Genomic DNA, 14,563 nt, shown 5'->3' on the forward strand with positions numbered 1-14,563 from the left:
TACCAAACTTCCCACCTATAAATGTTGCAGGGAAATACAATTTAATAAAACTTAAATTGCCAATTTTCAGATTTTTCTGTAATTGTGTTGTTGAACATTCAAAAATCACTTTGAACAACAAAAAACTGTTTTTTGAACTAGTTACTAATTATTCCATGGGGCTCTCTCCAACACAAGGTGAGTAAAATTCAAATTTCAACTCAAATTGTTATGTTACAATTTAAAACAGGCATCCATTATTATTCAGTCAGACATCATACTGTACAATTCTTGAAAATCAATCTCAAAATAATTTCAAAAGTGGCCAGTCAATAGTATAGTAACCATCTCACGCTGTGCTAAATAGCTTTTTATCTGATGATTGACCTTAGGCTTAAAAACTGAGGAAAACAAAAGACACCTGAAACTCGAAGCATAGAATTTATTTCTGTAGAAAACTATCACACGCCCATAGGCACAAGTACAAAAAAAACACACAGAACAAATACAACTTCAAGTTGTTTGCATTGGCCTCAAGACTGAAGAAAATACTCTTTGGTACTTCTGTATGTGTTTTGGGGATTCGTAACATTTGTTTGTAACAGATCTTTTGGTCTCAAAAGGTTGGTATTTCAGTTTGCTATGTTTCCTGTAAAAATAACATTAACGTTCATGGAGTGTTCAGTGGTTTAAATTAAAGACTTAAGTAACTTAAAAAAAAAATAGAGTTCTGTTGGAGTTTAGGACAGGAAAGAAAGTGCAAAAGAAACATGGAGTTAAAAATCAATCCTAAATAAATAATAAAAATAAATTTTTGATTGGATCTCTGCATATTCACTGTGCTTACAGTCACAGCATGTGCTGCCCATAAACCTCACAACATTTCAATATTTGGGTAGAAGGGCACAAGAATAGAAAGACTGCACAGTCATTCACTCCTTGTACAGACACACATCCCATACTGACCAAAACTGACACCCTGACACTAAACAGGAAATAAAAGAAGACAAGAAGTTATCATTCCATCTCGGACACTGCACAGGGCCGTCTGAATTCTTGACCTCGTTCATGTATCCATTTGTTTGATACTGGAGAAAAAGTTTTGAAAAGGAGAATAAAACAAGTGAGAAAAATCTGTTACAGATGTGGTTGGCCAAACATTTCCATTCCAGTACTCGCTTGTTATTAAGAGAATAATACATAAATGTCATATTTACTACAGACTCACCCCATTTATTGCCTACTAATACTGGACAGGCAGCATGTCTTGTGCTGTAGTCTCCTTCTCCACTGGCAAAAAGGTTGTACCAGAATACTGCCGTACCCTGAAAAAATAACAGTCAAAGAATAGAGTGAATATTAAAATGACTGACCTAGTTTACAGATTATGAGAAATAATTCATTATTAGTGGTATTTCACCTTTTTAGGCCAGACTGCTGCTCCAACATCTGGGAAGACTGTAGCGCCCCCTGCTGACACGTCACTCATCTGCAACACATCAAAAGTAATGATAGCACAGTGTATGTATGATGAATGCTATATTACTTTTACATTTTATTGCAGGCATTTTAACAAGCATATTTAGTTGAAAACAGATATGTTATAAATCATGCTGAAACTAATGATTGACATAGTGTGTTATATAGTGTTTGTGTGTGCATGTGAAGACAGGTTACTCACATAAAAGAGCCAAGTGGCAATTCTGTTTCCTGTTCCCAGTTCTTTAAAGGCATCTGGTTCATCTTTCTGTACGTATTAAAAAAAACGAAGTGTGAAAAAAAAATGTGATACATGCTTAAACTACCATTCAAAAGTTTGGAGTCTGAAATATTTGCAAATATGAAGAAAAAAAAGCCCTTATACTCATGAAGGCTGTATTTATTCAATCAAAAATACAGCAAAAACTGTAATATTGTGAACGATTATTACAATTTAAAATAGCTATTTCTATATTTATATATACATAATTTTTAAACACCATTTTTTATAATAGCAATCTTTCTTAACATTGTAAATAACTTTAAGGTGTCTTTGCTGAATAAAAGTATTATTATCGTGAAAAAAAAAAAAACATACTGACCAGACTTTTGAATGGTAATGTATATAAACAATATAATAATGCTATGTTGATTTAAAGTGCAGTGACTATTTTTTAATCTGTGAAAGGACAGGAACTTACTCTTCCAAAGTCAAAATGAGGCTCGTACTGCCCACCAACTCCATAATTTGCAACCTTAGATGAAAGAAATTGATTATGACAACCTTTTCAACAAAGCAATATTACAATGGATGGATACTTGTTACATGAATGTGCCACTAGACTAAAAGCATCTCATTGGCTGAACATGTGAAAGTCCCTCTTACCTGGAGCTCTTCTGCTGTGTCCATTTCCAGGTCTGTTACATCCTCGATACGTTGGTTAATCTTTTCAATCGTAGGATGCTCATATGCAGACAGCCAAGCACTAGAATGAGGAAAAGAGAGTGGAGGTTGATCAAAAAAGTGAAACAAATAAATACAGAAGCAATTAATATGCCATTACAAATGAAAATTCAGACCACATGCCACAACATGCACATGGAAGATTTTCAGATATTTGCACATTATTTTTATCGTGAAAACATTTCTAATGTGGAATACAACTATTTTATTTAGCTATGAATATGAATGTCTGATTTTAAAAATGGACAAGTGAAACTGTGAAGAGTGGAAAAAGGCATTAAAAACAGAGAAGACAGCAGTCAGCAAAATGAGTTCACTCTCTCTTCACACTGAATATCAGAGTAAAGGGAATTAGAAACACTAAACTAATTCAGTATTATGAATGAGTGTGATTGTGTGAGTGCAAGAGAGATAGAGAAAGATAGAGAGAGGCCCCTCAGCTATTGCAAATCAAATAAAACATTCATCTTAACCAAGTTTTCCCCAAAGCAGTTGCTATCTGACACCTGCAACACTGATTAAATTAATGAATTAATTACATTTTATACACCTTAGTGTTCTTAAGTTTGCGGTCAGTGAGATTTTTTTAAAACATTTTAAAACAATCATATTGTGAAATATTATTCCAATTTAAAATACAGGTTTTCTATTTTAATATATTTTGTAATGTCATTTATTCCGGTGATGCAAAGCTGAATTACTCTAGACTTCAGTGTCAGGTGATCAATCAGAAATCATTATAATATGCTGATTTGGTGATCAAGAAATCTTTTAATTTTAAATGTATATTAAAATATATTAGAAATGTATTTACTGTCACTTTAATTAATTTAATGTGCCGTTGCTGAATAAACATAATTTCTTTTTCCAAAAAACTCTTACAAACCAAACTTTTTAATGGTAGTGTATATATAATTTATTTTAATATATTCATTCCCCCTACAGAGCGTTAGTGGTCTTAAACTCACAATCCGACACGGTCATAACTTTTGGTGTGAAAGGAACTCAAACACTCTCTCAAACACTTGCCGTGTGTAAACTCAAGGCACTGTTTTGTACATGTTCATGCACAATCATTTATTTAACAATTCTAAAATATTTCAGGAAGTCAAAATATTAAGGGAGCTATAGTATAAGAGAGACTCCAACATCTGTTGCCTGTGAAAGTGGGTCATCAAACTTTTTACGGCTAATTTACCAGGTGAAGGTTGGATTTTTGGGTTTAATCCAGTATCAGAACATGCGGTGAATCTGCATATCAAAGGGGGTTCTCTAGAGATGATGATGATTTTGGATAGGATGTTTTGATCTTTGATCTATGACATTTTGATCCCTTACCTCTTGGAGACTCAGTAATTGGCAGTGGTCATTTTTCTCGTATTGGGATCGTGCACAGTGGCTCGCTTTAGCTATTCACCATTACACACAGCAACGAAGAGAGAGAGAGCAAAGGTTGGAAGAGGAGCAAGAACACACAAAAACATGGACAAAGAATGTGCAAATTAAAAAAAAGGAAGACAAGAGAAAAGGAGAGTAGGAGAAAGGGAGAGAGGTCACTTTAGTGTCATCTTCTGAACTGAAGCCATGTAAAGAACAGGGACAGAACTGTGCACCAGCAGCGATGCTAGAGTTGAAATAATTTTGACCCCTCAAGTCAAAGTTATTAGCAGAAACTACTGATCCTAAACTTTCAAATTGTAATTTTTAAAGCACTCTGTCCCAGTTCCCTCTGCACAGACCACATGATGACTACTGCAAGAAAAATTAACAAAGTAGAGCATTTCTTACTCTTTCTTTCTTTTATCCAGCACCATGTGACAAAAGACAGCAAAGCAGGGTGGACAACTCCTCAGCATGAATGCAATATCTAGTGTGTGTTAGTTTCAGCTAGTTCTTGTCAACATGTTTTAGAATCTAGATTTCATTATGCTATTAAGCAATACTTTTTTAAATAATTTGCATTAAGATTATGTATAATTTAAACATATATTAGCTATCTAATGCAAATGTAAATAGCAATTAATTCCACTATTGTGATATAGGATTTACTATATTTTGCATTGTTTCTGCTAAGGAGTTGGATAGGGCACGACGATTCGTTTCTAGACTTGCACACCGATTGCCTTACCTCTTACTGATCCTGTAGGGGGCAGTCTCAAGCACACCCGTGATGGGATTGGATATAGTAGCCCTACGGAGCTGAGGAGCCAGATAAGAATTACTTCCAGTCCTATTTACAAAAAAACCTAAAAACCTAAAACCCTAAAAAGGATTTTACGCTGTTGTTGCTCACACATATAAGACACTGTCTGGAAAATGTATAATCAATCATGGATAATACAATACTTTTTTATTAATTAGTAATTTATTGAAAATGTCATTATCTGTTTTTAATAATAAATTTTAGTAATATATATTTAAAAAACACTCTGCAAACCACAGCATAACTTCAGAAAGCACAACTCACTCTGGGTTTTGCCAGCTCCTTCACTGTCTTGATCTCACTGTCAGAGATGATGTCATGATAACGGACAATATGTGGGCGGTCCCATTCATCTTCCATCTTCACTGGAGCCAAAAGCAACCGTGGGTTACGGTTGTTGTCAAAGTAACGGCAAAACAGTCGGCTCTGTCTGCGAGGTGTCTGCAAATAAAGCAAGCAGAAGAAAATGTACAAAATTATTTAACAAAAAAAAAAAAAAAAAAAAAAAAAAAATATATATATATATATATATATATATATATATATATATATATATATATATATATATATATATATATATATATATGGAAAAAATGTTTAAAATGTTCTGCTCACCAGTTTGACTCCCTCTCCTCGGCACAGCATTTCATATTTCTTCCTCTCTGGCAGAGGGTCTTTGGACCTTTTCCTCTGAGCGTCACGTTTGTTCAGCACTTTCTTTTCACTTTTTTTATCCTCCTGTTCCTTCTCGGCCTCTGCCTTCCTCTGCTTCTCCAGCTGGAACTCAAAGTACTTTAGGTTCCCATTGGCCCTCTGGTGATTCGGGTCTGAGATTCACACACACAAACAAGTAGGGAAAAACATATTTTAATGCCATTAGTCATCATTTCCATGTCTTGTATGTTCATTGTTTCTACCGTTGTCCTTGATAATCCATATATGGCATTACAATCATTCATTAATTCTAATTAATTTAGGCAAGTTAGTTCACTCAACAGTCATCAACACCCCAAGCAAGGTTATTTTCTATAGGTGAAAGCACAGGTCATATCTACTTAAAATAAACGTAAAAATCAAAAAGATAATATACTAAAATTCTGTCTGTTCCCTAAAAGACAATAATTATTAAACTAAACAAAAAAATAAGCATTAAAAAAATTAACTCATTTTAAATTAGCTTAAAATGCTAATTTTTTAAATATTATAGACATCACAGCATTACAATAATGTATAATATTATAATATTAGTTTTAAGATTTTCTGAAGACTAGATTTCCCTATTGCGGTTATTGTTAACTATCAAAAATACATTTTAATAAATATGAAAAAATAAATCAAATATAAATATTACATGAATAAAAAAGAAAACTAATCAACAAACTGAAATAAAGTACAAAAATTTATAAAATAAAAAAGGAAATACAAATTTATAAAAAACTAATTTAAAAATGACAAAAGCACATAACAAAAGTATTTAAACTAAAATCTACATTAAAACAAGACTATACAATAAAAATATGTATTTTTTACATTAAAACATTTAATGTAACATTTTAAACATTTTAATACATTTTATAAAGTATATAAATAATATTAAAAGATCAAATGTTATTAAACAATTAAAATGTTTGTTTTTTTTACCCAGTTTCAGCATCCTCTTGGTGAGCTCCAGGGCTCGCTCTAGTTCCCCCTGCTGGTAGATGGCATAATTCAGGTAGTCCATGACTGTGACCTTGTCTATGGTGGATTCCTCGCCTTCATCCAGCTGTGTGAGGGCCTGAGCCATCCAGAGCTCTGTGTGATAGTAATCTGCCTCAGAGTAAGCAATCTTCCCCAGCTCAAAGCAGTCTGCCACTGTCATCCGACTCTTGTGCACAACACCTGAGGTCACACCAGAAAAAGACACAAAAACAAATGTCTCATATACTGACCTGCGTTTATCTAGGTATCATGAAACTAATATGATTATAATGTTATTTTTAAGATATCTATTTTGCTGCTGTCCCATAGGTCAATCATTATTCTTCAACAAGGGTTAGTTTCCTAAATAACCAACTATGGAGAGACATATTTGAAAAACAATACGGATCATAACTGGTGTTTTAATTTATTATATATTTTTTGTTAATTCAATTAAATTCAATTCAAGTTTATTTGTATAGCGCTTTTTACGATACAAATCATTGCAAAGCAACTTTACAGAAAATTAAGTTTCTGCAATATTTAGTAGTAGCTTATAAGTGGATCAGTTTATGTGCAAATGACAGGAATTTTCAAAACAAATAAAAATGGCACTGGATTTAACACTGACTTATGGGCACCTGACAAAAAATCTTTAAAGAAATACATGCAACTTATCGCAGACACAGCATGGTGCTTCTCATAGGGTCAACGCAGACCATGATAAAACAATGTACTTGATGAAGATATTTACATTCTGCAATGCAAAAACACACAGACATGTACAATTGCTCACCAGGCAAGTCTCCGTTAGAGATGGTGTTGGCAGACAGCTGGTATGTGTCCTGTAATCTAAGCAAAGCTTTGGCTGCTCCTGTCTGGTCCTCTTCTGTTGGAAAATACTGTCTCTGCATGGTTAGATTAGAAATAAACCCTACAAAAAAGAACAAACAGAGAAGAGAGGCTTGATACTGAAGGTAACAAAATTACAGAAGTTTAAGAGGTTTATAACACATACAGAGAAATTTAAGCAAATAATGAGATTACTATTAGCAGTGGCCTGTATGAATATCGTACAGTACCATTTAAAGGTTTGGGGTCAATAGGTTTTTTGGGGCATAAATTCAAATTTGTATTCAGGAAGGACATTAAATTGATCAAAAGTGACATAACAATAAGTCAATATATATATTTTTTTTTTTTTTTTTTTTTTTTTTTTTTTTAGAGATGTATAAAGTCCTTCTCCCCATCACTAATTCCTACGTCAGACTTTGAATGTCACTAACCGTTGGTGGTGTCTTTCAGCACCAGGCTCTCCAGATCACCCCACTCACTGTTGAGTCTTTTCATCAGCTTGAAGGCATTGACCGGGTGCCCCAGGAATCCCTCAGGGTCCTGCGTGGCTGTGTTCGTCAGTGAGTCCAGTTTGTCAGCCCATCTGATGCAGAATGTTCACCAGCTGTTTAGTTATTTGTGAAGCAAATTCCCAAGCAGGCAGACATGTTGAAAATGTGCATTTACTCACTCTTTAACCTGCTCTAGTCTGTTCTCCTCCTGCCTGATGTATTCTTTCAGTGACGTCACCAGGTCCTTCTCTGTGTACAGTAGGTCTGTCATCTGACCTACAAGTCAAAAAGTGAAATATCACAAATCTGGAACACCTCAGACTTCCGTTAATTTACTAAACAAAGGCTGTCACTGTACAAAGCTTTAATGACAAATGTAACCCTGTCAGATGTTAACATATTATTATCTTGCAAAACAAAACAATGGCTGCTACTTTTGAATGGCTCTTGAGTCACAAGCACTTCCTGCAATTTTCATATGTTTGGCAGGATGAATAGCCTAATTAATGGATTCAGAACAAAGCAATGGAAGATCAACTCACCAATAGAAGTGAAGAAGTCATTGTGGGCATATAGAGAATGGAAGAGGAAACTCAACAGGAACCAACACAAACCCATCCTGGAAGAAACAGAGACGGTCATACTTCTTACACAATGCAATGCACAAGCTCTACCTGATGATGTTGTAAGAAATAATTTTTTCTGCCTTTTGAGGTGTTAATGCAATCACATCCTACAGACAACTCTCAGAACAAGAAAAATGCATTACTAAACCAACTAACACACTAAATATACAATGAAAAAATGTGGTTTTGGTTGCAATAACCCCAAGTGCACACCCATTTGGATACACATGGCTACAGGTTACTGCTGGATCAGAATTTTGGCACAAAGGTGGAATTCAGAGGGCAAACAAAGATCATCATGCCAGGTCTGTGGGAAGACCCCTTTTGTGTGCTTAAGCCAGTGTCTGCATATATTAACAACATGTCATGTTTGTTTGTTGAAATGGACAACTACGGCAACCAGGGGGAAGCCCCGGGGCAAAGAGACAAATATCCAGACAAATTTACTGACACACACTGAGAGATCCACACAGCTGTTACACACACAAACATAAGCAGCCTTTGTATTATTAGTTACAACTGTTGCATCTAAATGCATATCTGAGTTTAATATTTTGCAGATGTGACATGGTATGCATGCAAAAAGCATCCGACACATATGAGATATGCAAAAGTAATGCCCTTAAGGGACAAGAATCTAAAACTCACTGGACCTGCTCTGCTGTAGTCTGAACAAGTAGGCATCTTGTATGAACTAATGCCATGTCAGAATAAGATGAATGGTATAAGATCATCATTAATGATTCATCATGAAGGATACAATGTAACACATGAACTTGCAAGCTTCAACATAGAGAACTGGCTTTATCATAAAGATATACATTAAAATCTTAAATATAATAACTGCCTTTCAAAGTTAACATCTTGCATTAGAACATAGGACAACTTTTTATCCTTCAAAGACATTAAGGGAAATCAAGTCAGAATTACTTCCAAGAAAAATCTGCTCTACACCTGCATAAATCTTAAATCTAAAGAAAATTCCTGGTTTAAAATTCTGTATTGCCATTAGCTTGCCACTTTCTGATTTTTTTTTTTAATCAAAATTCTATTAATTACTTAAGAATATTTTTGACACTATTTTTGACACTTTTTGATTCCTTTTTTTCTGTGTCCCTTAATATCACTATCCTGTTGATCTTTTGTAATATTATTTTAAGGAATAGCCAAGTTGCAATGACATCACAAATGTCATCAGTGCAGGTTTGATAAACTGTCATAATATCAACACAATATCAAAATGAAATGACACTGTCAGTCCTCAATTAATGGCTAACTTTAGTTTTTCATTCCCCTCTATAGCATCCACTTATATTAGTATTTACTTAGGTTACAGCAGTGGTATATTAATTTCTTACGAATTACATATAGCAGTTGAAAAGGTACTGCATAATTACAGGAAAGACCCTAGTGGAGTGCGTGTGCGTGATCTCGTGAGGGTCCAGCATGGAAGCCGAACGCAGTTCATTGGGTGCAGAGCCACGGAACTGCCACGTCTTCGCCCCGCCCCGCCCCGCTCCGCTTCAAAACTCCAGATTAGTTACCGCACTGCAAACTCTTCTAGAAGTTCACAGATAACATAACAGAACCCAAAGGAAAAGATATGACGATCTGTGCAGCAGGTCAAATGAGACTATATCGTATTTATTAAACACGGAATACTCTATTCCCTGCATCAGAGTGTCAATTCATGACACGCGCTATGAGTTCCGCGTGCTCGCCGCAGAGAAACTGTAACAACACATTTCAACATTAGGCTATTTCTCAAAATATAATGCAAAGTTCGATTGCCTTATCCAAATTCGCTTTAGACCACATGCATATTTATCATAACAATAATAAAAAACTTTTATATAAACTAAAAAAATAAGATCCTAAGTCTGACATCTCGCTTAATGCGCTTGAAATTGATTTTTCCCTAAAGATCGAGTAATTGAACACTCAGATTTGTCATTGTGATTGTATATTATTGTGCACAGTGAATAATGAGTGCAAGATATTCTCGTGCACGTGCACCACATTTTCTCAACCATAAGGGTTTCTCAGCTCTTTCAGGTATCCGTGTTTTTAATATCAAAGGAAGATTATTATTATTTTTTTTTTTTTTTGTATTGTTGATATGATGTGGCACATTACATTTGCTCTACCGATAAAAAAAGTAACTCCAACAATATTTTAACAATGAACCACAATAAAAACAAATTAACTTAACTAACTAAAAGAGGTTGTAAAGTGAAATCCTCGTACCTTTCACGCCGTCACCGCGCAGATAATCAGGACAGATGTGGCTCTCGTGATGCTGATAAGGAGCTCAGCATGGATGGAGAACTCTTCTGTGTTTACGTTGCGTCTGGTGTGCAGCTGGGCTTTATCCGAGAGGCTGCCCCGCTCTTCTCCTCTCCATCTGGCGCTACGTGCAGAGTCTCACACTCCCAAACTCAGGGAAGATGGAATTTCGAACTGAGCATGCGCATAATAGAGTTCTTACATCTCATTCCAACGAGCTCATCCTTATGATGTGGTACTTGATACAGCTGTGGGTGTGAATTTGTTCTACAGAGTTTGCATACATATTTAACAGTTTTATACTCACATTGTATATCTAATAAAAACATCCATCCATCCATTTTTTTTTTTTGCACAATCCCTTTAGCATCCTTCATTAAAAAAAAGTTCACCCAAAAAAAACATATTATGGATAGAGAAATCAGCTTGTGGATTACTTACATTACTTGTGAATTATTGTGTTTTTATTCAGCACCTAAAATGCAGAGGATCAAGTAAGCATGTGATGTAATGCTTTCACCAAATCTGTTTAGATGAAGAAATAAATTAATCTTCATCTTGGATGGCCTAAAGGTGAGTACATTTTCAGAAAATTGCAATTTTGGGGTAAACTGTTCCGTAAAAACCATGCCATTATGTGTCAATCAAGGTTGAATTGAATTTTATCTTGTGTATTTTTTAGCTGCTGTATGATAAGTATGCACTGAAAAGTGAAGTGCCTGATGTTCTTTTTCTACTTCCTAATGAATTTTTTTTTGGGGGGCAAAAAAAAAGTGAAGTTTCTTTATCTCTTTCTATTCTAACACTCTGTTGCTTCCTCTCATTTTGATTTATAACAACATTCTGAAACTTTTGGGTTGAAATAAAAAGGCAGCTGATGCTTATGTTTGAAGTTACTCCTGCTGGTTTCAATTCTGAATGCAACATTTGCTTTCCAAATTAACACTGCTATAAAAGAGGCAAACGTTTGTGACACAGCCTGAAGAATGTTTGTATGTTTGTGAAACCATAGCACAATAGAGACACAGTGGCACACATTTGTGTTATAAAGACACTTTATTGCATTTGTTTTAAAGAAACAATGCTCATTCTCATTTACAAAATACAAATAACATTTTTAGCATGTTTTAACATGTTTTATCACAATCCTTTGAGAGTTGTCTTCAGTGTTTTTTATTAGTATTTCTTCTTCTCTGCCCAATCAAAGAACAGAAAAATGTCAAACACTGTTAGTCTCCAGCTATGTATTTTCAGTGCCGTTTCAGTCTAGTGATTCAAACTTGTTTTTTTACTGACTTTATTGTCTTTTTTGGTCAATAGATCTCTCTCATATTGGAAGAATCTATAAAACAAAACATTTATTTTATTAAAAACTAAACCCAAACTAGTCACAAATAATCTTTTCACCTTAAATCCCCCAGCCCACCGCACATCCTAAAATAAAAATACAAATCAAAGATAAAAAAAGTAATTTTTACCTGTTTAAACTGTACAATCATATCAAAAACAATTACTTTTCTGATTTTATCACCCTCATCCTACCTGAATTTTCATCTTGCTAGTTTTAAGCACATATGAAATATTATAAATATATTTGTCTTTCTTCGGCTTTTGAAATTCAATTTTTCTTTCTTTTTTTTCGTGGATAAGGCCATCCACAAACTTCCATTTGTGTCAGATTAATGGATGTTTGTGTTTAAGTCATCATATGAAGAACTAAGTTTTTCTTCAGTCTGTCAAATTCTTATTATTAACCAAGTTCAACACTTCAACTGGATTCCTTCATTTCATGTCACTGTATTTTTTCTTCAGTATTTCTCAGAGACGGATGTCATAGTGAGGTGAGCTGTTGACCAAACAGCAGTGCCTCATAGTCAGAAAGCTGCCGAAGAAATCCAGCATTCGGGGCAGCACAAGCTCGTCTTTCCTTCAGCCAACAAAAAGCATGTAAAGACCAATGGCGATGCTTCATCAGGAATCCCAACGTCAGCACCGAGCTACGACTCACCCGGCCGCCTGGTGCCCCACGCAAAGCCTCAGCAATGAACCGAGAAGCTTCAGGAAGGGCTTGCCGATTTATACAAATTTTGAATGTACAATTAAAAAACGTAGGCATTTTATGTATTTATTTAAAACTATATATTTATGATATATGAGCCCGTGTTTGATATTTCAACCAACCAGTTTTATTTCAAAATGTATCTCATTGATATGTTGACCTACCTTCAGTGTTGTTCTGAGAGGATTCAATGACATTCATTGGAGAGAGTTTGACTGTACCATTCATTTCCCTACAGGGGGAGCTGTTCTGAACCTGCAGAGAGGCCCGCGAGCCAGTGGAGCGAACCAAATGACATTTATCAGTTCTGTGAGTAGAGGGAGAAGGGGGGAGGGGACAGAATTTTAGCAATTGATGTGTAAACACTCTGTATTCTAGTTAATGCAATCAGCAGTAACACAGAGACCCTATCACCCACCAGAGGACAAGTGATGCACTTTAGAAGCATTTTGAGATATTTTCACAATTCCTCATCGGCTTCTGCTTTGTTATTTTGTGAACAAATAAAAATATCAGAAAGAAAAAAATAATAATGTTATCAGATGTAGGCTACTCACCTGGACACCACAAGTCATTCGGGACCGAAGCTCTCTCTCTCTCTTTCTCGCTCTCTTTTCTATGGACCAAAAGGCAAGAGAAAGAATGCAACCATACTGATACATACATTCAAACCAACACCATGCATAATACACACTGCCTACAGCATTCCGCTGCTCCAGTACATCCAAAATCAACCAAAAGTATGTAGAATTTTACATACTTGTTGTTGTTAAATTGCTCTCCACATGTCATTGTGTAAAAAACAACTGCTTTTTGTTTTTTCCCATTTTAGAATTTTATAACAATATACAAACCTGATTACAAAAAAAGTTGGGACAATGTACAAATTGTTAGTAAAAAAGAAATGGAATGATTTACAAATCTCATAAACTTATATGTTATTCACAACAGAATATAGATAATATATCAAATGTTGAAAGTGAGACATTTTGAAATGTCATGCCAAATATTGGCTCATTTTGGATTTCATTAGAGCTACACATTCCAAAAAAGTTGGGACAGGGTGCAATAAGAGTTTGGAAAAGTTAAATGTACACATAAGGAGCAGCTGGAGGACCAATTTGCAACTTATTAGGTCAATTGACAACATGATTGGGTATAAATAGAGCCTCTCAGAGTGGCAGTGTCTCTCAGAAGTCAAGATGGGCGGAGGATCACTAATTCCCCCAATGCTGCGGCGAAAAATAGTGGAGCAATATCAGAAAGGAGTTTATCAGAGAAAAATTGCAAAGAGTTTAAAGTTATCATCATCAACAGTGCATAATATCATCCAAAGATTCAGAGAATCTGGAACAATCTCTGTACGTAAAGAATCAAGGATTCACCATCAATGCTGAAAGGTATATCCAAGTTCTAGAACAACATATGCTCCCATCCAGACATCGTCTCTTTCAGGGAAGACCTTGCATTTTCCAACATGACAATGCCAGACCACATACTGGATCAATTACAACATCATGGCTATGTAGAGGAAGGATCTACGTACTGAAATGGCCAGCCTGCAGTCCAGATCTTTCAGTCCCCAGACATTTGCAGACTGTTATAAAAAGAAGAGGGAATGCCACACAGTGGTAAAAAAGGCCTTGTCCCAACTTTTTTGAGATGTGTTGATGTCATGTTATTTAAAATCAGCCTATTTTTCCCTTAAAATTATACATGTTCTTAGTTTAAACATTTATGTCATCTATGTTGTATTCTGAAGAAAATATTGAAATTTGAAACTTCCACATCTTTGCATTCTGTTTTTATGCACAATTTGTATAGTGTCCCAACTTCTTTGGAATCGGGTTTGTATTTTAAAATGTGATGCAAAGCTGAGTTTTCAGCAGCCATTACTTCAGGATTCAGTGTCACATGATCCTTCAGAAATCATTGTTGATT

General features: G+C 35.0%; 1 protein-coding gene across 2 annotated transcripts; it reads right to left on the reverse strand.

Annotated features, from left to right (window-relative positions):
- Nucleotides 1-407: 407 nt before the first annotated feature.
- LOC113117174 (prolyl 4-hydroxylase subunit alpha-1-like) lies at nucleotides 408-10,696 on the reverse strand. 2 transcript variants are annotated; one of them, XM_026285642.1, is made up of 15 exons: nucleotides 10,525-10,696; nucleotides 8,194-8,270; nucleotides 7,831-7,927; nucleotides 7,592-7,743; nucleotides 7,102-7,239; nucleotides 6,267-6,506; nucleotides 5,241-5,452; nucleotides 4,890-5,066; nucleotides 4,551-4,621; nucleotides 2,345-2,444; nucleotides 2,160-2,213; nucleotides 1,661-1,726; nucleotides 1,400-1,468; nucleotides 1,208-1,304; nucleotides 408-1,067 (listed from the first exon to the last, which is right to left on the reverse strand). In XM_026285642.1, exons 2-15 carry the CDS (start codon nucleotides 8,267-8,269, stop codon nucleotides 997-999), a joined length of 1,620 nt encoding a protein of 539 aa, XP_026141427.1. In that variant the 5' UTR covers nucleotide 8,270; nucleotides 10,525-10,696; the 3' UTR covers nucleotides 408-996. The 2 variants fall into 2 exon arrangements, with proteins under 2 accessions (XP_026141427.1, XP_026141426.1); XM_026285641.1 differs by lacking the exon at nucleotides 10,525-10,696 and having other exon boundaries at nucleotides 8,194-8,308.
- Nucleotides 10,697-14,563: the final 3,867 nt, after the last annotated feature.

The sequence above is a fragment of the Carassius auratus genome, chromosome 17 (genome assembly GCF_003368295.1).
Source record: "Carassius auratus strain Wakin chromosome 17, ASM336829v1, whole genome shotgun sequence".
In the NCBI taxonomy this organism is placed as follows: domain Eukaryota; kingdom Metazoa; phylum Chordata; class Actinopteri; order Cypriniformes; family Cyprinidae; genus Carassius; species Carassius auratus.

What these genes read in the sequence shown, in the direction of transcription:
- LOC113117174 (XM_026285641.1), bottom strand. Translation starts at nt 8,293, where the DNA reads ATGACCGTCTCTGTTTCTTCCAGGATGGGTTTGTGTTGGTTCCTGTTG. An exon ending in TGACTTCTTCACTTCTATTG is followed by an intron (nt 7,928 to 8,193) that starts GTGAGTTGATCT and finishes TTTGACTTGTAG; the next exon opens with GTCAGATGACAGACCTACTG. An exon ending in AGACTAGAGCAGGTTAAAGA is followed by an intron (nt 7,744 to 7,830) that starts GTGAGTAAATGC and finishes ATTCTGCATCAG; the next exon opens with ATGGGCTGACAAACTGGACT.